Source organism: Adiantum capillus-veneris, chromosome 2 (genome assembly GCF_014529385.1).
Source record: "Adiantum capillus-veneris isolate H3 chromosome 2, ASM1452938v2, whole genome shotgun sequence".
In the NCBI taxonomy this organism is placed as follows: domain Eukaryota; kingdom Viridiplantae; phylum Streptophyta; class Polypodiopsida; order Polypodiales; family Pteridaceae; genus Adiantum; species Adiantum capillus-veneris.
In genome coordinates this window covers 156,049,989-156,075,419 of record NC_140932.1, presented here as the reverse complement: position 1 = coordinate 156,075,419, position 25,431 = coordinate 156,049,989, and the positions used below count along the sequence as shown (strand labels likewise).

Sequence of the window (25,431 nt, the reverse complement as noted above, 5' to 3'; positions counted from 1 at the left end):
TAAATTCACGCATCCAAGGACTTGATGAAATCTCAACAAGTCTTTTCAGACCTCTACTACAATGCAATGGATGAGTTAGAAGAACATTCAACTACCTCAAATGATTTTGGGTTGAAAAACGAACATGTGAAAGCTAAGCTACTCATGAAAGGAGGGGAGGAAAAGTTTTTTGACTTTCCTAACTAAAGACCGAGAAGACAGACATGGTATATACAAAAAAGAGACACTAGAAATTTATAAGCTAGACCTATGCCATCAGTCTGATGCACATGATTGTGTCAAGGACAAAATCATTGGCATATATCCTTCAAATGAAAATCCAAAAATCCCAAAAACATCAAGAAAAACGAGAAAGGAAATTCAAGCAAAGCCAAAAAAACAAAACAAGGGTTCAATCATGACCCAAGTTGAGCAGAAAAAGAAGTATCAAGAGTTGAAAAAGCTCTAAAGGAGATATATACGACCAAAATGCAAAGAGGATGGTAAAGATGTAATGAGTGTTCCACCCCATTACAAGAAACATACTCTCCAAGATCGAAGAATCATAGTTGAGCAACCTATTAGAGTACTATGAAAACAGGGTGAGTCCTATGAAGGACCTAAAAAAGCAAAAAAGATAGATCTGACTGAGCCAGGAGAAGAGCCTAGACTTGCCTACATTGCAAATGACCTAACGGAAGAAGAATAAGAGCTTTTGTTAAGCTTACTAAGAAGAATACCGGGATATTTTTGCCTTGTCTTACAAGGATCTCAAGGGTGTTGATCTAGAAATCTATCAACATACCATACCCATGAGAGATGATGCAAAAAAAAGTAGACAAAGGCCTTACACATGTAATGAGACATTTGCCAGAAAGATCAAAGAAGAGATTGAAAAACTAAAGGAAGCCAAATTCATTTATAAAATTAAACACACACATTGGGTGTTTCCAATTGTGGTAGTACCCAAGAAGAATGGAAAATTATGAGTGTGTGTCAACCTCAAGAAAGTGAATGCATCTACCATTAGAGACAACTTTCCTCGTCTAATCACTGAGCATGATTTAGAACAAGTTGCAAGTAAAGAATCTTACAGCTTTTAGATGGCTTTTTGGGATACAATCAACTTTTGGTTGACCCCAAGGACCATCATAAAACTACTTTTGCAACGTAATGGGGTATTTTTGCCTATCGGGTCATGCCTTTTGGGTTAACTAATGCCCCTGCCACCTTTCAAATATTGATGAGCCATGCTTTTAAAGAATATCTTAGGAATTTCTTGAAAGTATATATGGATGATCTATGCGTACATTCATCAATCCGAGCTAATCATTTTGAACACCTCAAAAAGGTATTCAAAAAATGTAGACTTTAAAAAAGTGCACATTCATGGGTAGGCAAGGAAAAATTCTTGGACATATAGTGTCTAAAAATGGCATAGCTACTGACATGGATAAAATTCATGTTATTGCTGATTTTCCTAGACCGACAACAGTCAAGTGGGTTCAAACCTTCATGGGACATTGTGGATATTACAAATGGTTCATTTACATGTACGCTATAATTGTAAAACCCACGTATAGCTTGATTACACCCTTTGAATGGACTGATGAGTGTGAAGAATCCTTCATGAAGCTTAAGCAAGCTCTCACTTTAGCTCCAATATTGAAAGCACCAGATTGGAATAAGATATTCCACATACATGTATATGCTTCCAATTTTGCCATTGTGTGTATACTAGCTTAACCATGAGACGGGAAAATTGATTTTCCTATTTCTTATGCTAGTCGACAGTTGAACATGGCAGAAAAGAATTATACCACCACAGAAAGGGAAGGATTAGGAATGATCTATGCTATAAAAAAGTATAGGCATTACCTATTAGCCAACAAAATTTGTGTTCTTTGTGGACCACCAAGCCTTATTGTACTTGGTCAACAAGCCATGCAGCATGGGAAGAATAGTGAGATGATTCATCATTCTTCTGGAAGAGAAGATCATTTGTCTAGGATTGTTTCAAGGGAACCACCTAAAGGAGTAGATGATGATCTACCAAATGCCTATTTGTTCTCCGTGGAAACGATACCTCGATGGTCGAAAAACATGGTATTATTGATGACCATAGCTCAAGTGGATTCGCAAATACCACTTCCTATTACCATCGGATTAATTGAGCAATCGGCTATGGCTATGTATCAATTACTAGCTAGTAGACAATACAAAAGAAATTGAGATGGAATATTGCTCTTATGCATTAGTCCTCAGGAGAAAACCCAATACCTAAGTCAAGCACATATTACCATAGTAGGTTTTCTCTTTGCGGAAGATCAAACTATATGACGAATCTTGAGACTTGGAGTATTTTGGCCAACTATGAGGAGTGATGTTTGCTCTTTTGTAAATGATTGTCAATGTAAAAAACAAACACCCATACCTCATATAACATTGTTCCAAATGTCGCATGTTCCTAAGTGGAGTAACTATCTAGTTACTTACTTCTCCAGCCGAATATTCTCGAAGGATATGAGTAAACGCCGTCAAAGATCAATTGAAACTGAAGCAAGAGATTATGCTCTTATAGAAAACCAATTGTATCGGAGAGGTAAGGACCAACATCTGTGTCTTTGTGCAAATGAAGATGAATATATTCCAATTATAGAACGATTACATGGTGGATTAGTTGGAGGTCCATTTTCTAGTGAGACCACTGTAAGAGCAATCTTAATGGAAGGCATACTTTTTGCAGATGCCAAGGAATATGTTCGAAGGTGTGATGCTTGTACGAGCAAAAATGCCAACACATTAGATAACATGCCCTTAAGACCAATGATGGGGGCTAGAACCTTCGCTAAATGGGATATAGATTATGTTGGGCCAATATAGCCACCTGCTTATAGAACCCAAGCTCAATATATCATTGTAGCTACGCACTCTTTGACCAAGTGGACCGAGGCTAAGGCAACTCAAAAGAATGATGCTAAAACCACCGTCGCATTCTTATATGAGTATGTGTTCACAAGATATGGACTGCCAATAGAAATTGTTAGTGATAGGGGAACTCATTTTCTCAATGAGATAATCGAGTATCTACTTAATGAATTAATGGTCATCCATAATAAATCAGCTCCCTATCACCCACAAGAAAATGGACAAGTTGAGCATACGAATAAGATTCTTAGCTCAGTATTGACTAAAGTGGTTATTTCAGGAAGGATAGACTGGGAAATGAATCTCCATGCAGCTCTATGGGCTTATCGAGTTTCATTCAAAATAGATTTAAATGCTACACCCTTTAACCTTGTTTATGGTCTTGATGCCATACTGCCAATAGAGTTTCTATTGCCGAAACTAAGGGTAGCTAAGGATCTTGAGTAGACTGGCATGAATTGTCAAAGAGACTTGAAGATTTAGAGAAGCTAGATGAGCAAAGGCTATTTGCTGTAGCTCACATCTATGCACAAAAGCGGAAACAAAAACAGTTTTTTGATTCCCATCTAATAACAAAAATCTTCAAGAAAGGGGACTTAGTTTTAGTCTATTCCCTTAAGCAAAACATTCCCAAGTTTAAGAAAAAGGAAAACAAACTGTTTATTATTGAATATGTATCTCCAAGTGGAATAGTAAAGTTGTTCACCCTAGGTGGTGAACCAATGGCTAATTGGATTAGTGGATGCCGTTTAAAGAAATACAATTTTCCGCTAACCAATGAATTGCTAGAAAGAATGCATGCAGCCAAGCAAAGGAGGATTAAACGACAACAGGTTATTGATGAAGCTCAAGAGGAAGCTAGGCGTCGCGGGTACTCAAAAGGAAAGCTTCTCTCAAGAATCAACAAATACCAATTCCCATCAACACTCTGGAAATAGATGACCGACAATGGAAATTGCAAAAAGATGCGGTTTCAACAGATGATGAATGGTTAGATGGAATGGACCTTCGCATCAAAGTACACCTCAATAATCATAGCACAAATGCATTGGTTGACACAGGAGCTCGAGTAAATGTAGTCAATTATTTCACATACAAAAAAGCAACAAGTTAGTCATTGACAGTAGGAATAGCGACTATTAAAGGATGCAACAAGAACCCAACACCAACATTGGGAGTAGTCAACTTGAATGTGATAGTACATGGATGTTCATTTCCTCATTGGTTTGTATGCTTACCAGATGAACACATGAATGAGACAATGATGCTTGGAATCCCTTGGATGTGGACATACAAGGCAATACCAAATTGCGATACCAATCAGCTCAAGCTGTCACCTAAAGGCGGACAACTCATTGCTCCAATTGCACCAAGCAAGGAGGAACGGAAAGGAAGTTACCAGCAGATCAAACCACAAAATAATAAATCTTCTCCATTCTATCGACAAGTAAATGCTACAAGTAGCATGCAAGGAGTCATGCAAATTTGGGTACCGAAAGCACAGCTTAAGGACAAGCCGATTCAAATCTGGGTGTCGAAATCATCATCTACTGTACCGAAGATGGTTCCAAGGTTCAAAACACAAAGACGAGCATCTCCGAGTAAGAAACCTAACACAAAATGGATTTGGAAGAAAAAAGAACACTCATCTTCTTCACAAACTGTAAAATTGATCAAGCAATGGAGAATTAAGACTCAGAAGACTCAACCACACCATTCTAACCAAGACAAACCAAGATATCAATGGCGGCTAAAAGCTCGACAATAGTCATTATTGATACCAACATCTCAAAAAATCAGTGTGCCAAAGCATCTTCATGGTACAATAAGGCAGAGAGCACACAAGCTACAAGATTTTCTCTTTGGAAGACAGCATCAAAAAACCTTGACATCAGAAACCCTTATGACCCAACTCTTGTACAACATAATGGTTTTAATCGCATTGATATTCATAGCATGGTAGAGCCAACCAAGGCTATGCATAGAAACGATTGTTCAACCCATGCACACAGTCGTCCTGGAGTATGCCATCTAGGAGGGGTGGAAGGGCACTAAGTAATTAAGGGCAGTGCTTGAAGAGGAAGGAAAAAGTTTGATGTTAACGTGTGATTTTTTGCAAAATTACTTAATAATGCCCTTATAATTCATCAACAGGGGAAATTTAAGTGATAAGATCTCCCCGATGAGTGTAAATAAAATCATTAAAAAAATTTATCATTTTTCTTGATATTGAGACTTAAAAATGGAGAAATCCAACAAAAAACAATGAAGCTATGTTTTTCAATGGATTTCTTAATTATTGGATTTTCACTTTGCTTTTTTAGCGTATTTTGTTATTTTCTTCGATTTTTCAATAAACATGTTAAAAATTAATAATAAATAGCAACAAAGCTCATATGGAAAAACAAAAGATACATTGATGATGATTAGAAAGACAAGATGGTCAGGTACAAGAAATTTCAATCGAATGGGCAGATGGAAGAGGGAAGCCTAAATTAGGCAACCAGACCTACTTTTGCAGAATTCTTGCAGAATGAGCTACAGGAATTCGATTGGGGAAATTTTGGAGTCTAACATAGATTTCACGGGCTAGTAGGACAGGGAAATTTGGGGAAAAATGGTTTAGGAAGTCCGAGGATAGATACCCAAGGTAGGCTGAAATCACCTCATTTCCACTTGTTGCCTTTGGAGAGAGAGCTTCTCGGCCTTCTTCGCATTTTTTGGACTCCACAGTTGCCTGTTTTCAGCGTCGTCCCACACGAGACATGAGGGGTAAGTTCTATACTTATCAATTATCCATTTTGTACAACCGGTAGTTAGTCTAAACCACTGGAAAAAACCCTAGAATCCGAGCAGTGCACGAAGACCTACGACCAAAAATCGGCCATAGCAGCCTGTCAACTCAACCAAATCAGATGAGTCTTGAACTGTAGCATGCCCCAACATAATAGAACACTTCTATATCAGCAATAAGGGGGTCCCAAGTAGAAAAGCTAGGTTTTTGGCAGATGCCTGAATTGGATTCTGACTCCACACACAACTTACATACGAGATCTATACACAATGTATATGATTGATTTCATAAAATCAATCAAGCCAAGCCCTCGAAAAGCAAGAAACGGCTCGAAGGCTACAAAGCGTCAAATTTGATATACAAGGTCAAACTGACTCCAAATGGACCAAAATTGGATGAGTTGCTTCAGGACTATGTAGCGAACAAGTTCATAGCCTCAAAAGTGACTAACCAACTCTACAGGCCATGTAGTCACAAAATAGATGATTTTAGAGTCGACAAAGCACCAAGTGATGCCGACAAGACCAAATTTTACCAAATTCAATTTAGGACTTGTTTTAGGTGTATAGAATGTGTTTAGGTCAAAATTCTCATGTTTTGCAAGAAAAAGTTGACTGCTGTAGGTAATCGCGATTATTTACTTTTGCAATATTTTGGCTTGAAAATGGTATCATCACCTCACCCATCACTTGTACACACCTATTACATGCCACATTTCAACTATGAGCCAAAATGATCAATTGTAACTTGGAAAATTACCAAAAAACGAAAAGAAGTTCTTTCAAACCAATTTCTGAGTTATGAGTGTAAGGTCCCTCCCTAAACCCTAGAGCCATTCAGAACTTTTTTTTCAGCCTAGAAAATAATTTAGAAAAAGCAAGACTGACAAAGAAGTTATGTGGACAACGAGACTTTACTCCAGAATGAAAAGACAAGGATATTTTGGATAAGAAATTTGTTAAGTATGGAGCCTGATTTACCCTTGTAATTTTCTGTGGTAAAAGCGCACATTTGTAAGGCCCCCATTATGAGGAGAAGCCATCGTGCGTGAAGGAAAATCACTCACCGGAAACCAAAAATTTCACGGACAAGAATCAGGGGCAACTTTAAAGGCCTCGGGGGCGGAGGCCCCCGAGACTTTTTTTCGGCGGAATATTCCTTTTCGCTGGAATATTATGGCCGGACGGCAGCCGGAAAGTGGTCGGAAAACAACCGGTCGGTTGGCCGGTGGCCGGTAGTCAATGGCCGAGCCGGTGGTCGGAAGTCAATGGCCGGTGGCCGGTGGCCGAATTCAAAAGCGGCCTTGTCTTCTCAAGGGCAGCCACACATGGGCGGATTGGAGGGTCCGATTTGGACTTATTCGCACAAGGGCGGCTACACATGGTTGTCTCTCATAAGAGAGGGCAGCCCTTTTGGCCTATAAAAGGAGGCCATTTCTACACACATTTCATAGTGTGAAGTTGATGCAACAAGGTGAGTGTGAGGTGGTGAGAGTGAAGCAAGGCGGGAGCTCCATTAAGGGTATAATCCCTTTGTAAACTACTTCTTGTTTTGAAGTACTAAAGCCATTGAGTGGCTGCTTTCCCGTGGACGTAGCCCACATTGGGTGAACCACGTATATCGTGTGTACTCTCTCTCTCTCTCTCTCTCTCTCTCTCTCTACTCTATAATCTCGTGTATATAAATATGTCTCTCTCCATTAAGTAATCTACTCAATTATCTATTTAGCTACGTTTTATTTCCTAACAAAATTACGTCATCCCTATATTTTTTCAAAAAGATTATTTTTATACTTCTTCGTGAAGATCCGCGTGGGAACTGATCTAGATCGGAAACTGGGAGAAAAAGGGACTAACTTGATTGAAAGATAAAGTTAAGAGATAAGAACTAAGAGGAGATAATTAAGAAGATAATTGGGGTCCAATAGCATTTGAGAAGAGAATTTGGGGTCCAATAGGAATTGAGAAGAGAATTGGGGCCCAATAGGAATTGAGAAGAGAATTCCACCCACCATTTCCTATATAAGCACCCCCTCTCCTTTGTAATTTTACACACATATTGCTAAGCTACTTGCATACTTGCGAGGAATTCCAAATTGCGAGCGAGATTTTTCGAGCGAGCTTTAAACCAAGCAGAAAAAAACAAGGTACTTCATCAAAAAAGGCAAACCCGTCAAGGTTTACCTATTGCTTTGAAACACCACTACAAGTGTAAAAGAAGAATTTTTCTCATGTCTCCTTGATTATGGCCTTGAGGGAACAACCCCCTTGGGTGTAATAGTTGGAACCATTTATGGGCATGTCACACAGATAATGGTACAACAAATGAAAGATATTGTATTTTTATTGACCTTGGCTATTGCTATTGCATGCTATGGACCATGGTTATTACGACATCGACATTAACAATTCTTGGACATAGTGGCCCCATGATTTAATGGATACCATTCTTCAATCACTACCTTTGTTCGTTGTGACCAAATGAGGGTGGTTATTTCAAATACAAAGTGAAAAATAGGGCACTCAAAGGAATGTTATGAACACGACTACAAATTCTCCATCCGCACGGAGGGGTACTGGGGTTCCCAAATAAATAGCGGAGTATTAACCATATTCCCACTAACCCCCTGGTCGCACCCAACGCCAAGTACTTGAAGATATTAAAGATCTACTGGCTGGCTGGGTTTGAGCGCAAACAATCCTGGACGAGGAGGTGGCAAGTGGAGATGTACGTGCAGTTGAAGGCGAACGGAGCAGATCTACTGGTTGCGCAAGTCAAATCCACTCAAACTTTGCTTAACCCCTACCTTTTCAATACATTGCAGTGGAAATATGAAAATCCCGACACTTGCCTTGGCGATGGAGTGCTACCGAGTATTGGTAGAAATATGCCAACCCCAGTGTCCCCACACCTCCCAGGCGCAACGCAGCTCTAAGTGTTTCAAACTTTCTCGAGACTCTTCCTCTCTTTAGCCATGCATGTTTGTGCAGATAGAAAGAGATTGGCGCTACCTTGGTTTGGGACCCTACCCTTTCCAAGAGACCATTTTAATGGGCATGTTTTTTTATAACAAACTTGTCAAAGAATCTAGACTTATGTAAACATCTAATGTATTTTCACCTTCCAATGAGGCTCGGTTCAAATGAACCCGACGGCAAAGCTCAATGGTTCTTGACTACCTCTACCAGCTGTCTATTCACACAAGCCAGAAGCACAAAACAACAATGTAATTGCGGGAATGATACTCACCCAACAGCCACACTTCAGTGGCAACATGTTGAGCACGCACAAATCATGGTTCGACTTGTGCCGCCTGCGTTTTGCACTGAAAAGTGCCTTGTAACCGAGTTTTTCCAAGGAGGGAGGGAGGTGGTCGGCCAAGCAACGGTGGGTCTGGAGAAAACCTGTGATTCCTTTGCTCAATCCGTGCGTGCCATGCAAGATGCACACACTTGTGCCTCTCTCTACCGTCGGCTCGTATAAACCTAGCCTGAGATTACAATTTGAAAGTTTTTAATTAGATTCATCAAAGAAATTTGACATTGCAGTAAACTAGGATATGTGAGAAATGGAATATTCTCTCTCTCTCTCTCTCTCTCTCTCTCTCTCTCTCTCTCTCTCTCTCTCTCTCTCTCTCTCTCTCTCTCTCTCTCTCTCTCTCTAATTTGCACTAGCTTGGATGCATATTGAAACAATGATGACCAAGTTCAAATTCTAGATGTTGCAACCTTTTAATCTTATACGTTTAAATTTTGAACACTTTAAAAACAAACTAGTCTTGCTTGGTGGGCCTTGCTATAAAACATCTGTAGAATATAATAGGACATATGAAAATTCACATTTAGCATTTAGCATTGAGCAGAACAAGAGAATGACTAATTTGGCAAGGGTGTCACTGCGTGAAAGGGATATATACTCGAAAAATGCTATGGAAGGAGACAAAGTTAAGTGCATCAATTGTTAGAGATTATAGGGATAGCTACATTTGAGATTATATCCAAGCAAGGTTGTACTACTATGTCTAAGATGAATGTTTTTTCTAGTATACATGCTAGATGTAAATTCTTCCAAACGAAAAGTATTTCAAATATATTTTTTCATTGAATGGTACGGTAGCGCAACACGTCGGCTCGCATTTTTGAAGGTCGATTGGAGTGTGTTTTGCCTTTCTTCTTTTATAGTTCTTTGTGTTTTTCCTTTCTTATTTTGTAGTTGTTCCTAATACAATGAATGAGGACAATGATACATGTAACTTCACCTTCTGTGTTCTCTGTTATGGCATCGACAATGCATGTTGCACCGTTTGCCACACCGATTGTCAAGTCAATATTTTCAGTGATCATGCAGTGCACACAAATTGTGATCAAATCTAGCTCAGTAACTTAGGGGTCTAGGAGCCACTACTAAAGGACATTTATGTTACCCACGCTCGTCTTCATTTCAAGTTTTGTAATGTCGGTTTGATTGTACAATTTATTCAAGGCAAGGTTGTTATGGTGTTGAACGTCTGACATGTGAGTACAGATTATCGTAGTAGATTGTTGATGTAGTCATGCACATGCGCTTCATCTATAATACATGCACCCAAGGTACAATTGATCTCATCTACGATTGGTTTTCTTTCATGAAAAAAATGGTGAGAAACTGAAGAGATTCAGGTTCCGTTGCATGTCTTATAGAGCATGACATCTTGTACAAAGTTGCATGTAGCCAGTGGACCGAACTTGTGATATGGCATGTGTTACAAAGCTCCCGTGCGTGACTACAAACTAGGGGTAGTTGGGCAAGATCACCGAGCAAGAGAACACATTTTTTGTTGAAGGGATCTGCCAATTTATTGCTTGTTACATTGATATTTTGTCTTACATTTAGGTCAAAAGTCGTTTGGGTTAATATGGATAGCCAACACCCTGATAGCATCAACAAAAAAATGTGTTGAACGAGCCTATGAAGGCAATGAGTTTTGGTGGTTCGACTCCAGATTAGGCCAACTGATCATCGATTGAAATATGATTATCTTTTGTTTCAGTAGCACTAGAACAGACCTCTACCATTGGTGGACCGCACGAAATATCTCATCTTTGAGAATGCTCATCACGTCGGCAAGCATCCGAAGTACCCTCTAGCTTGATGATCTACGAAATATAACCAGGGTTTGAAAGGTCTCCGGTACTCCTTTCCGGTTTGGCCCGGCTTACTGCTGCACAGGCAAACTGCGCGGAAAAGAATTGGTGTGAATCTTGAGAATTAGGCATGGGAACCTTCTCCATCGTAATATATACTTGGAGCCACATAATTCTATCCATAACTATAACTAGTTGCGCCTGCAGAAACGAGCTGAGTGAGGTAGTTGAAGCTAGACATATTGTTCAGCTAGACACTGCTTCTTGTTGCACAGAAAGCTGCTATGATTGAAGGATGGCCGAGGAGAGAAAGATGAAGCCACGAGAGGATAACTTACACTCCTCTCACAACCAGTTGCGCCTGGTGCTGCAAAATCTACTAGATAGAGTAGGATCTTTGTGGAACTGGATTTTGTGTGGATGCATGCACATTCACTCTGGTGCACAGAAAGACAAGCTCCATAGTTTATTACTCGCCTGTAGCACAGGGTTGTTGAATTTGCTTCTGAGCTTTTTGCGCGGGGTATTTTTTAGAGCTTTTCATGGCAATGATGCTTTTTAAAAATATATATATATAATGCCACGTGGTGGCTTCTACGTTCAGGAATAGAAAAAAGAGCCTACTTCTCACATGTGACCTCCATGGCAGAAATAGCGATGGCCGATCACAACCATCATCGTGAGAGATAATTTTGCTCATAGCATCGTCTAGCACGGCCATGAAATGGATTCTCCTTAGTAGCCCTGCACGCACCCAATAAGCTCCAACCCTGAGCTCACCAAGTTAAAAAAAATTGTCTCTAGCCATCCGCGTCGGTGCGGACGGCTACAGACAGTTTTTTTTCACTATAAAAGTGATGATATAATTTGAAGCCTGCGCAGGCCAGCCTCATGGACAATCGCATCAATCGATGGCATGGCCATGCATTGGCATGGTGATGGCCCACAGGCGGAGTTGTGTGTTGCGGCCTCTCCTGCAATCCAAGATGCTGCGCCAGACGGGTACTCCCAGCATCACTGTTACAATTGCTTCTTCTCTAGAGCATGCGGCAGGCCCCTCATGTTCCAACTTCCGTGTGTGAGGGTGGGGGGCTGGGGGGCACAGTAGGAGTTAGAGGACTCTAGCCTATATGATATCAGTTCTTCCCGGAGACGCTGTGTCGACTTTGCACACTGCCAGCTCTCGATTTAGGCACCCTCGCACAGAGAGAAGCTTGATAGGGCCAATAGGTGACATGTCTTATTACTACTAATTTAGGTTCGGGTAGAGATCGAGGGTACGCACGCTGCTACAGGGTTGAAAACAAAAATCTATCTCTAGCCATCCGCGCCAGCGCGAACAGCTACAGACAGTTTTTTTTTCATTCATGCTCTTCGAAGGTACGTGTTCAAAATCCCTCAGGCTTCTTTGCCTCTCTCTAGCCATCAGCGTCGAGAGAGAGAGAGAGAGAGAGAGAGAGAGAGAGAGAGAGAGAGAGAGAGAGAGAGAGAGAGAGAGAGAGTTTTTCAAGTGGCGAGAGAGTTAGCAACAACCTTTTCTCTCAGCTTCCGAAACACCTTGCGGACGCGCTACTCTGCTCCTCTGGACGACTTCATAGAGCTCTTCCTGTTTGCTATGTCCTTTCGGAGTTGGACAACCATCCTTACCAGCCTTGCCTTTCGGACAACCGTCCTTCCAACCTAGTCCTGGTCTTCTTTCTTCAGAACCCTGGGAAGGCGCCAGCCTCTCCATTCTCTTGAGTCCCTCATGATCCTTGCCCCCTTCTAGTCTCAGCTTGAAAACCCCATTAGGGGTGCATCCCCGCAAGTGGAGCTTCAACTTATATCACTCAGGCGCATCTTGATAGTATTCACTTGAGAGAGGGAGTCGAATCAACCGGATATTCCTACAATGGCTGACTCTCAGTCTTTGCCATTTCTTCTCGTTGTCCAAGCACAATAGTGCTACTGCATGTACTCCTTGGCCAACTCTACCTCTTGGACATGATGCCAACTCTAGATGAGCTATGGATATGTTGCCTCTCTGTTGAGCATCACCTCTGAGCCATGCTAGCAATTGTCGGCTCACCATGCCCCATGCAGCAAGCACATAAGACCAGGGAATGTCTGCTTATGGTTGTCTTCTTGAGGAATCGTCTGAAGTATGCCTTGACCTATCGTGAAGTGGTTGCCATTGTGATGCAGCGACTCATCTCTATGGATGGGAAAGTAAGGACGGACAAGTGTTACCGTGCTAGGTTTATGGATGTTGTGTCCATTGCAAAAATCGGAGGGAACTTCCGATTGCTTTAGGATAGCAAGGGAAGATTTACTTTGCACTCCATCGGCCTTGAAGAGTCTAAGTACAAGCTATGCAAGGTCTGAGCTGCTTACTTCGGTGAGAAGGGGATTCCCTACATCACTACATTTGATAGGTGCACCATTGGCTATCTAGATCCCCTTATCAAGGCCAATGACACCATTAAAATTGAAATTGAGACTAGAAAGGTTGTAGAGTTCATCAAGTTTGACATTGGCAACATTGTTATGGTTACTGTGGTCGCAACAGAGGTAGGATTGGGATTATCAAGCACCGTGAAAAGCATAAGGGAAGTTTTGAAATTTTGCACGTACAAGATACTGCCGATCAAGAGTTTGCCACCCAACTTGGCAATGTGTTTTACTATTGGTAAAGGAGTAAAGCCTTGGGTGACACTACCAATAGGAAAGGGTATTAAGCTATCTATTGTTGAAGAAGCCAAGAAAAAAGTAGGAGCTCTAAAGGGAACTGTGGCTTGAGTTTCTTTTTTGAGCAGGCTTCTCTTTTGCAGATTGATGTTCCCTTTTGAGGTATAGTACTAGGGTCTCTTGACACAAAGAGTCTTTTGAATCAGGCTTGGCTTATGCTCATGTGAAATTTTTGAGCTCAAGCTAATTTTGAATGCTATGATTTCTTTTACTTTTGGGACATTTTAATATGAGTGTATCCAAGCTTCTTATTAGGATTAAGGTTGTGCTTTTGATATCTCAAATGAGGAATTTTGAAGAGGTGTATCTAAGTTTTATATTGTGCTGTCATGGTGAGCAAGAGTCTTTAGAGCTGCTTTTTACTCACAGAGAGAGAGAGAGAGAGAGAGAGAGAGAGAGAGAGAGAGAACATCTATGTGGGAAAGCAGTTAGTATCATAGAGAACAAGAAGTTGATTTCAACATACAGAATCTAACTACAAATGACCATAAATGAAGAGAAGTGCATGATGAGTCAGGTTGATGCAGGCGATGGTGATCAGATGCAGCTTCCGTTGTTGCCGAAGATGATGTGGGAGATGTTGATGTTGAGGCCAAGGCAGGTGGTGAGCGATAGGTTGGGCAAGGTAAGCTTCACACATAGAGAGTCATAGCCTAGCAGGCCGGCACCAGATTCAGTAGGGACGTGCAATGTAGTGTCGGAGGAGGCGTCTATGTTGCGGCACCACTCAGTCCCGCCATCGCCACCATTAGCACCAAAAACAGTGCGACCATGCGCTTGCCAGAAGCCATCCCTCTCTCTCTCTCTCTCTCTCTCTCTCTCTCTCTCTCTCTCTCTCTCTCTCTCTCTCTCTCTCTCTCTCTCTCTCTCTCTCTCTCTCTCTCTCTCTCTCTCCCCATCATACTAGCTCTCTCATGTACTACTTTTTTAGCAAATTTGCATTGACGCTTCCTTCTCTTTTTAAAAGAGAGAGAGAGAGAGAGAGAGAGAGAGAGAGAGGAGAGTGAGGGTTTCTGTGTGTGTGTGTTGTTGCAGCCATCTCACTCGTCATCACTTTTCTCGCTCGTTGGAACGCTCTGTAAAGTTGCATTGTTATCACCTCTACCTCTCTCTTCTCTCCATCCAGTTGCTTTTCGGTACAGGCCGTCCAATGCTCGGCTATATCGTGCAACTTTGTTTCTATAGTATGAGGTATTGTATGTGCAAGTGCTAGCTTCGATCGCTCAACCCTAGCCAATCCCAATCCGTATTCTTTCCAAAAAAATTTGCTCAAACATATGAAACCCAAGCGAGAAAAATCCAAGCCAAAGAAGAGTAGAAGCAGAGGCGATTATAGTTAAATAAATAGAGATTGAGCCAGAAGATAATATTTTTAAATATTGTGTTACTTTTTTCAAAAGTAAACTTTAATCTTTTGGAATTTAGGAGGTAGTCTATCCATTAAAAACTCTTTTTGTTCTAGTGCATCAATATATAACAAACAATAAATATTTTGTTGATGATAAAATTTACTAATTGCGTACAAACACTTGCCCGGGTTTGTCTTTGCTCGGAAAAACTCGTTTGGTGCATGGTAAGATCCCATACTTGCCATGCTCAAGATTATGCTTAAGTAAATCAAGGTTTCCATTAAACCTTGCTCTTGCTCTCTCCCTCTCTTGAAGGCCAAACCCTTGAGGGTTTTGTGAAGAAGCTTCTCTCTCCTTCCTCTTCATCCTAAATCCCTTTCCTTCCTCCTTGAGCCTCATATCTCTTCAAGAAGGACTTCAACCCCACTTCCCTCTTTTTTAGAGGAGGTAATCTTCATTTCTAGTAGGATTAATTAATCCATGTGTTTTAATACTAAGAAGGTTTATGTGCATCATTTTAGGTTTAAGCTTTAATGGTAACCTTGGAACTAGGGTTAAGTATTCATGGTAGTTATGCATCATTAAGTTAAGCTTCAAAGGTAGATTTGCACTCATAAGCTAAGCTTTAATGGTAACTTTGCACTTAGATGTAAACTTTAGTGACTACCTTGCATTTTTAGATTTAAGCTTTAATGGAAACCTCGCAATTAGGGTTAAGTGATAAGAGTTTCTATGCATCATTAAGTTCAGCTTAAAAGGTAGATTTGCACTCATAAGCTAAGCTTTAATAGTAACTTTGTACTTAGATGTAAGCTTTAGTGACTACCTTGTATGTTTAGGTTTAAGCTTTAATGGAAACTTTGCAATTAGGGTCAAGTGGTAAGAGTATCTATGCATCATAAAGTTCAGCTTCAAAGGTAGATTTGCTCTCGTAAGCTAAACTTTAATGGTAACTTTGCACTTAGATGTAAGCTTTAGTGACTATCTTACATTTTTAGGTTTAAGCTTTAATGGAAACCTCGCAATTAGGATTAAGTGCTAAGAGTATCTATGCATCATTGCGTTAAGTTTCAAAAGTAGATTTGTGCTCTTAAGCTAAGCATTAATGGTAACTTTGCACTTAGGTGTAAGCTTTAGTGACTACCTTGTATTTTAGGTTTAAGCTTTAATGGAAACCTCACAATTAGGGTTAAGTGCTAACAGTATCTATGCATCATTAAGTTAAGTTTCAAAGGTAGATTTTCACTCTTAAGCTAAGCTTTAATGTTAACTTTGCACTTAGGTGTAAGCTTTAGTGTGACTACCTTGTATTTTAGGTTTAAGCTTTAATGGAAAACTCGAAAACTCATAGATTATAGGATGACCTTTTAGCTTCTTAAATGGAAAGCTAGGCTCCATAAGAAAAGAGTAGTTGTCTAAGCTCGATAGAAGTAGTTCAATTTTTTGTATTGAAGAGTATTTCTAAAGTTTTCAATTTCAAGTTTGTTTGCAAATACGAGATGGGGGAGATAGGGGATAACTTCACGGAATTGATCTCCGTGTTGTTTGAATCGAAAACTCTACAAGCTTCCATGGAGATGCCCCATGGAATGTAAAGGATTACAAAAACCTGGAAATTGTATAAAACAGGGATTGAACTTAAAAAGTTGGCATTTCCGAAGAGACATTAACCATCAAATTCCTATGGCAAAAACTCGCTTGTATTTTCTAAATAAACTTGGATGGTAGATAATTAATGAAAGTAGGAATTAAGGTTGATAAATGAATGAACCTGAAAACTACCAACTAGGAGTTAAAAAGGAATCTCGAGAGGTGATAGGGATAGCCCATTGCAAAACATAGATTTAACTAGAGTTTTGAAGATTGTCTGGAAATGACCGGAAACCAAGATGGATCTTCTTGGGGTCAATTTGATTGAAAGGCTGGCTCATTGAAAGGATTCTCTTGGGGAACTTGACGGAGATTGGTCCTTTTTTACTAGGGCAGCATAACCGGCAAGTTTTTATACCTACGTCATTCATGCCCGAGGGATAAGGGATGAATGGGTTTGTTTTATTTTTGCCCGGCCGGGTGAAGTACCCGCGGTATCTTATTGGAAATCGGCCATAATCCGGGTATGGCCTAATGCCAATAGTTGGATGAGAAGGTTATGCTCAGGGAGGCTGATGTGAATTTAATTAAGAAAATTTGTTCGACTTGGTTGCGTAAAAAGGAACTGGAAATGCTAGGAATATAGGGGCTATCCTATGCATCTTTCATCAGATGGTGCTAGTATACCTCTCGAAATAAAATGCTTAGGTAGGAATGATTAAATTACTTGATGAGCCTTTCCCAAACACTTAATTCTGGGAAATATTGTGAAGGTTCTGCCATTTTGATGGCTTGTAACCGATTATCTTGGCCTGAATGGGGAGGCAACATGAATTGGTTGAAACTAAATGTGTTGCATGATTAGTTAGGAAAGTAGTTACAAGCTAATTATAGTAGATAAAGAAAAGGAAATGAATTAAAAGTTTCTAAATAAAGATCTGGTGGGAACAACCAGATAAATTTTCCTGAACGAAGGTATGCAACAGATTGCATGCTGCTTGTTGTTTGATGATGTCTGATAGACTACTGTCTTCCTGATTTTGTAGTAGTTAAGTACTACCTTGGGAAGAGATTTTCATGAAATGGTTCGATGGGTGGGCGGATCAGAGGGTCAGATGGCCGGATGTTGATTTAAAAATTTTATGTTAAACGCTAGGACTATGTGGGATAAAAATGGGTAACCGAGGACGAGCGCGACCAGGTAGGATTGCAAGATCCCTCTTCTTAGGGGAAAGTGATAACTATTGTGCCTACTTGTCAGAAAAAAGGGGTAATCGCCATGAACCAAGGGAGAGTAAGAAAGCAAGAGCAGATCCTCAAGTTAAAGATCAAGAGAATCAAGACTAAGGACCACGATTTTGGGTGTAGAAAGCTATCAAGGATATATTGATTATGAGAAGCGGATAGAATCATTGAATGAAGGGATGTACCCCCTTGAGTTGACATTCGAGATAGACCGGAGTCCTGTCTGAGTTTCGGTCCCAAATGGGATGGATGCATGCAGATAGATCTACGTCATTCCCTGGAATGGTCTGGAGGACTGAGGGAGCTGAGTAGGGTCGAGTCTGGGTATGGCCCTCACAAGTGGTATCAGAGCCTAATTTTGAATCTTGGACCTTGGAATTTTGGATTAATGCATGAGGGAGAAACAACTCAGTCTATTCTACACCCAAATTTTAATAATATATTACAAAATTAAGTCTTTATGTTCCAATAAATTATTCCAAAATTTTCAAGATGGCTTGGGATCTGCCAGAAGAAATTCAACGGATTATCTATGAGAGGATGGAAGCAGCTACGCTAGAGTGAAAATCTAGCTATGCTGGAATATTTTAGGGAGCTCTTACTTCCAAAAACCTATACTTGTCCCTGGGATTTAAGCAAGTGGGGAGTGTGAGTAAAGTTGGAAATGAATGATATACAAATTTGTGAAAGTGTAGGTAATGCACTTGTGCAAAGACGTATGGAAGTGACATACATGAATGAAAACGCATGCACTTGTGTGAAGACACATGAAAGTGGCATGGATGAAACTTTTATTGAGCTTTACTTATCATTCTCCCTTAAGCTTAGTAATAAGGAGCAAGATTGGGTAAGGTAGCTACCACATGAAGAATTAATTTTTGTGACATTGACTAGAAGATAATTTTGAATAATAATGAAGAAATCCAAGAAGTTCTTATGATTATCCACAGATAAAGCTATAAGTATATATAGCAAGAGTTGTTTTGAAATTACTGATGGCTTGGAATATTCAAGAAGAAGAAGAAGAAGTTTATAAGATAGTCCTAAAAGAATAGGGCTAGCCGAACCAAAGAACACGTTAGTCATGTTGAGACACCTTATCGAACTTTTCTCTCCTAAGAAAAATGCCATTCCTACTAAGAAATGGAGAACATGTGGGTCGACTGGAGTTACACGGTTAATGGGAATGCGTACAACTATTGAATAATTTACGAATTGCAATGATGAGAGAAAGCTGGGATTGGGACCAAAGAGATATGGTATGGTCCAATATTATTTCTAGATTTTAAAAGTAAACTTCTACTTATAGCATCTCAAGTCAAATAGGAAAAGACAGTAAAGGAGACGTGCTTAAAAACTCACAAGGAATCAAGATGGAAAAGTGTAATAGATAAGCTCATAAATATTGCAGACATTTTCACCCTAAAGAAGAATAAGAAAACAAACTTATGAGTTAGCCAAGAACTCAAAGTTGGAATTTTTCCTCAAGACTATCATAGACAGAAGACCCTTTGTTGAAAGCACTAAATAGCGATGTCCTTAAGAATTTAATTAAAAAGGAGAGACTGACATTTCAAGACAAGAACGTACGGACAATACTCAAATTTTTCCAAAAGACAATTGGAAACTATGATTCTACTTTTGTCATAATAAATAAGCTCACTAAGGTGGCTCATCTAATTCCAGTCAAGCAGACAACCGCCACCATCGACATAGCCCAAGTATTTGTCAAAGAGGTAGTACAATTACATGAATCCCTGCAAGAATCATTAGTGATCGGGATGCCAAATTCACTTCTAAGTTTTGGCAAGCCGTGTTTCAATCTCTGGGTACCCAACTGAATCTCAGCTCAGCATATCATCCGGAGACTGATGGTCAAACTGAGCGAGTGAATCAAGTCATTGAAGATATGCTTCGAGCATACTGCAACTAACAGCCTCAGCAATGGATCAAGTTTCTTCCTCTAATTGAGTTTGCTTATCACTCTTCTCACCATCGCAGCCTCGGAATGTCACCCTTTAAAGCCTTGTATGGTCAAGAATATTTAGTCCCTCTTCGATTAGCCGACCCAGCTCTTCATGGTTCCTGCCGCTAAGTCTACCATGGAAGAGATGGATCATCAACTTATAGTCATTAGAGACAACCTGAAGAGAGCTAGTGATAGGCAGAAGAGTTACGATGATCTTCACCACTCCGCTAGAAGCTTCGGTGAAGGTGAACAAGTTTTCCTTAGAGTCAAACCCAAACGCAGATCCTTAAAGCTAGGGTAATTCCGTAAGCTTGCATTCAGATATTGTGGGACTTTTGGAATCCTTAGAAAGATAGGAGAACAAGCCTACAAGTTAGCCTTACCGCCTCACATGCGCATCATAATTCTTTTCATGTCAGCCTCCTTAAGAAATATGTTGCTGACCCTCTACATGTTTTGAATCATGATGACACCATTCTCATCAATCAAGAAGAATTTCAAATGGAACCAGAACAAGTTCTGGAAACTAAAGAGAAGCAACTCCGACACAGGAAAATTCAAGAAGTACTAATCAAGTGGAAGGGCTATCCTATTGAAGATGCATCCTGGGAGGACTGGGACCAGCTAATTATCCAATTTCCAAGTTTTGGAGGATGAGCCCATGTAATTCATCATTTGGAATCAAATCAATTTTTCTCCAAACCCTTGATCATATTTTGGTTGGTTCTTTGGAACAACTTAGAATTATTCTTCAAGATATAGATGACACTCTTTAAGTAATTTTTATGCGGATGTAATCAATCGTCATATTTATGGAACTCAAGCATCTCTAGTCAGTCAATTCTTTTGAGATTTAAATCGTCTATGGTGTTTTACAAGTCTAATTGTTATGATACATGGAATATCTGAGTACCAAGTGAAGGATGAGGCAGTAAGCTATAGACAAAAGAGAAAAAAAGGATGGACGAAATAAATTGGGTACACAAGGGAGGAGAAATTGCAAGATTAATTGAAAGATCGGTATGAAATCCTTTAACTGTCAAGAACATGGTATTAGTTGGATGATATCAATAGAGAAATGAGTCGACTCTCAAAACGGAAAAAGGTTAATTTAGGTAAGAATGGTAAGCGTATTAAGGCTAGGTAGAGAGTGAAGTGAAGAAATGATCTTCATACCTAACAAGAGAAACACAATCCGGTCACACCAAAGGAAAAATACTTAGTTGAGTAAGATCACACTCAGTAATTAAAGTAACCCCGAGTCATTAAGAATTCTTTATGATTAAGAATTTTGAGTCAGCGCTAAAAAATGGAAGAGAAGTGTATTATTCAAGGTCCATACCAACTTCACTATCCTTAATCTAAATACCCTAAAGTTACTGACCATCTTCAATCATAAGTTGACCAAATATGGAGTATGTCTACTCTCTAAAGCATGTCCCAAGCTGAGGACAACTCTTTCTTTTTGTTGGGGAGTTTATAAGGTGTCAGGACAATGGTACGACCAGTTTGGGCCAAGGGCCAGGACGTACATGCAATCAAGGGAGTCCCTATATTTAGAAGGCCAAGGGCCTATATATGGCATGGCTGGGTGGTGATGAGCATGTTTAGTTCCCCTGACCTTTCACTGGTATCAGAGCTCAGGGAGGGAGGTGAGAGCTAGGAGGAAGGGGAAGGACTCTCTCTCTCTTTGGCCTCTCTCTCTCTCTCTCTCTCTCTCTCTCTCTCTCTCTCTCTCTCTCTCTCTCTCTCTCTCTCTCTCTCTCTCTCTCTCTCTCTCTCTCTCTCTCTCTCTCTCTTTCATGAGAGTTTCCATGGTGGGCTCAAGAGGCCGATCCAGGACGTGAGCAAGATCCCTTAGCAGTTGAGGCCGGGAAAGAAGAGCATGCAGGGCCGTAGGAAGCACCGCTTGCACACACACAGTGGGCGGAATTGCCCATCGGGAAAACGGCGCTTGCTAGGCTTGATGGAGTCGCCATGGCGGCGCCAGGAAATTTCGTCACAGGCTCGCCCGCAACGAAGACCCATGGAGGACGCCATCAACGTTTTCTCACAGCTCGTCAACGGCTCTGTGTAACGCCATGGCCACGTAGAATTTATACGTTAACTTTTTTTTTTTTGGAATCCAAGGTTGGGCGCCCTATTTTGGGCACCCACTCTTGCTAAGGGCTACAGCCCATGCTATGCATGCACGACCGCACCCCATGGATGAGAAAAAGAACCATGCTTGTTGCATGGCATCATGCGGGCCAAGGGCCACCGTCTTGGGCTCTCAAATTTTCTGCAAAAAGCTGAGAAAGCATCCATGTTGGCATGCTACACTTGTTGACGGTGTCTCATCAATGGCGGTCACATTACATACAGTATGGAACATCCGAGCCAGTAGTGGACATGGTTCCGCGCTGTGATTATCCCACATATGGTAGCGGACATGGTTCTCCGCTACGGTGCTCACAGGTATCAGCAAAGGAGCCGATTAACAAAGGAATTGGCCAAGTCATGTCGAGGAAGCCATAGTGGTCGACCGACATGTTAACCAGGCCTGTTGCTCGTTTGGCTCATGGATGCAACGTTGTTCTGCATATTTGGATTGCTGATCGGCATGGTGGATTTTAGGACAACGGGCAAGAGCCTTGAGTTTGGGGTTGCGGAGAAGCATGGCTTCTATCCCTCTACATCGTTCAACCACATTATGTGGTGATTGTTACGAACAATGGAATACCAATCTCGCAGGTAAGAGATATCTCCACTCGAAGTATTTTTCTAACTTCTTAATCAAATATACATTTAGCTACAGTCATTTATATGTGCATGAGCGACAAGGTCGACTTCTCTTTGCTATGACATCTGTCATCAATAGCATTTGTTGGCATGAGAGCAGACATAATTATATCAAGCAAGGCTTGACTGTCATTACAGCATGGCTGGTATTGACTTTAGTCACTTCCATTTCTTGACATGGAGGACTGACTAACAGGATTGATCATTCATGTACAGAAGTGCCTGTATACACTTTTGGCATATGGGACATATTTATAATTGGAAAAGCATAACACGTTTGCCATGTTTCAGACTCTCAAGGAGATTGGCGCATCCTATTGCTAGATTGGATGCAAGGCGGCAGGTTGCTCGGCATGGCCGACTCCTTGTCACCATTTCTCAAAGCAGACCGAGGATGTTTGCCACATAGTACTAGTTACTTTCAGTTGAAATCACTCGACAAGGTCGATTCTTTTCTTCATGATATCTGTATCTTAACAACCGACTCTGTCGGCTAGGACCACAACATTATTTATACGAAGCAAGGCTTCAAGCCAGGCATCTGGCATTGAGACTCCCCATGTTTGGCATATGCTATGAGCATACACAATGGGGAAGGAATATTCAAGGTGTTTGCAAGTGGATTCAATTTTGCAAGTTATGGCCTTATGTACCAGACGGGTGTATAGGACATACAAGGGCGTCTGTGCAGATATGGCTATGGGCCGTTTTGGAATGGGTTTTTCTCCCAACTTTCATGACAACTGGTTGCTACAACAACGACCAGGTCAGCCAAGTTTAAGTTTTTCTTGTTTCTTCCTGTTTACACTTTACTTGGCAATTAATGTCATTGTGCAAAGCAAAGTGCTTTGGCAATTTTATAGGAAGCCCGGCTTCAGGGAACTGGCAAAATAGGGGATATTAGCTCATAGAATCCCTACCAGTCTAAATTGTGCAAGGTACTTACAGTTTTGGTTCTCACGGCGGTTGAGGCCATCACTCTGCGCAAGAGCTTACCATTCTTTATGCAAGGCATGCTAGTAACGTGAATTCAATTCTGCCGCTTCATGCATTACGCTTCCGCTAACACACTTGCAACTCTGTCAAAAGGACAGAGTACGGATGGATTGTTGGTTGCTATCGACACTCAACAATACTAAAAAGAACCTAAAATTTCAACTAGATTCACCGGCAAGGTGCCCCTTTCAAGTCATCCTCATACAGTCACGACCACCCTACACGGTAGATAGTCAAGATTTAACTTGTATTTTCTATTGCCTCTCTCGATGAGAGCGTCGTACAGACAGATTGTGGAATGCTTATAGGATAAGCTGCACTTTGGGCATAAGGTGTCTAAGAGCACACATTCTGGGCACACACTCTACAAATTTAAGGAAAGTTCCTCAGCCCAGCATGCTCTTCTTCTCTCTCTTTTTCTTATTTCTCTCAAGAATAATGAAAACTTTCTAAGAATCTTTTCATACATGTTTTGTTTGGGAGTCAGCATGAGCCAAGGTGCTCTAACACTCCACTAGAAATGGGCCAAGATGCAATTCACATTAGTTTTCATTGGTTTATCGACTGAACACTAATGGCCGTAAGAGCTAGGAGCCACACACAGGCTGGCTAAAAGCCATTGTCAGATCTTGGGTAAGGCACAACTATTGGCATTCCTTGGGTGATTGTTCTTAGGATCGAACAAATTTGCACAGTGGAGTACACATTGAACATATCGACGTTAATGGATGAGCAAGAGTCTTGTTATTACGGATGTTTAGGGTGTCATTTTTGCACTACATATTTTCAGTGTGACACTCAAGTTGAGTTTTTGCTAATCTTCAACTCATAGCAGCTGATCTCTACAAGAAAGTATAGATGCAGCAAACAGTTGTGAGAGCATGGCTATCCATAAGAGCTCGGCAGTTCACTTGTGTGGGTCTCCTGCTCTCTCTATAGCACTACGGAGTATCTATGGACATACTGTTTTGGGGTAAGACCCGGCGGGTGATTGCTACATCACCCCATAGGCATTAAGGATCACAGTTTGATCTGCATTGAGGATCACAGTTGATCTCTCCCAGTTATACTTTCAAGGAAAGACTTCCGCAATGTACCACGCAGTAGCGACCAAAAACACTTTTCAAGTTGATTCCAATCATTATGTACACGGTTGACTATGCTGGTTACCGTTATTTGCTAGTTGAGCAGTTTCTACAAAGAGTCTGACCAAGGGGTTTAACTATGTAGATTCTAAATCCAACGGCTTGGATTGCAAAGGCAACACCCAGGGTTCCCAATGCAATGCTCTTTGTTTTTTCAGGTAGGGGACGTGCTCCTCTCCACTTGAATACGGGTAAGTGAACATTACATTCAAATCTCCAGGTACGCATCTATTGATTTGGTGTTATTCCATTTTTAGTATGCTTTGCTCGGTTTTTCAAGACGTATAAGTACGCTTGAATTTTACAGAGCCATGCCAAGGGCATGTCGGCACAAAGTATTTTGGGCCAAGTGTCCAATCTATCTTTCTGCCTTATGCTGTTAGGAACCTACTTGTAGGGTTCAATTTGGCACATGTTGTCACATGGGATACAACATGGTCTAGGAACTCAAGGAGTTCGGTTTAGCAAGTTTGGAGCAAGGCTAATGAGGGTCCCTCTCACTCCCGTCGTAGAGTGTTTGCAGTTACCTCCACACACAAGTACATCTTGTACTTGAAGGATGTTCTTTTTTACACATCCTTACATGAGACATATTCCACATGTGGATAGTATGAGTCTCTGGACTGACACTAGCGCCATTATTTCAATTATGTGTCACAACAAAGTCCCTAGGTGCTGGTCACATCTATTTTCTAGACCATTTTTAGCACGATGTATCAAGAGCAATTTCGTAGCCAGAAATTGTTGGATACTTAGAATGACTTGTTAAGGTACAAGTACTGCTAAACAACATTATAGATGGTTG

At 40.8% G+C, this 25,431-nt stretch overlaps 1 protein-coding gene across 1 annotated transcript; it reads left to right on the top strand.

The window, feature by feature from the left end:
- Positions 1-12,870: 12,870 nt before the first annotated feature.
- Positions 12,871-13,620, top strand: LOC147463912 (small ribosomal subunit protein eS4-like). The gene is made up of 3 exons (XM_086529740.1): positions 12,871-13,032; positions 13,210-13,492; positions 13,562-13,620. The coding sequence occupies exons 1-3, from the start codon at positions 12,871-12,873 to the stop codon at positions 13,600-13,602; spliced, it is 486 nt and encodes a 161-aa protein (XP_086385866.1). The 3' UTR covers positions 13,603-13,620.
- Positions 13,621-25,431: the final 11,811 nt, after the last annotated feature.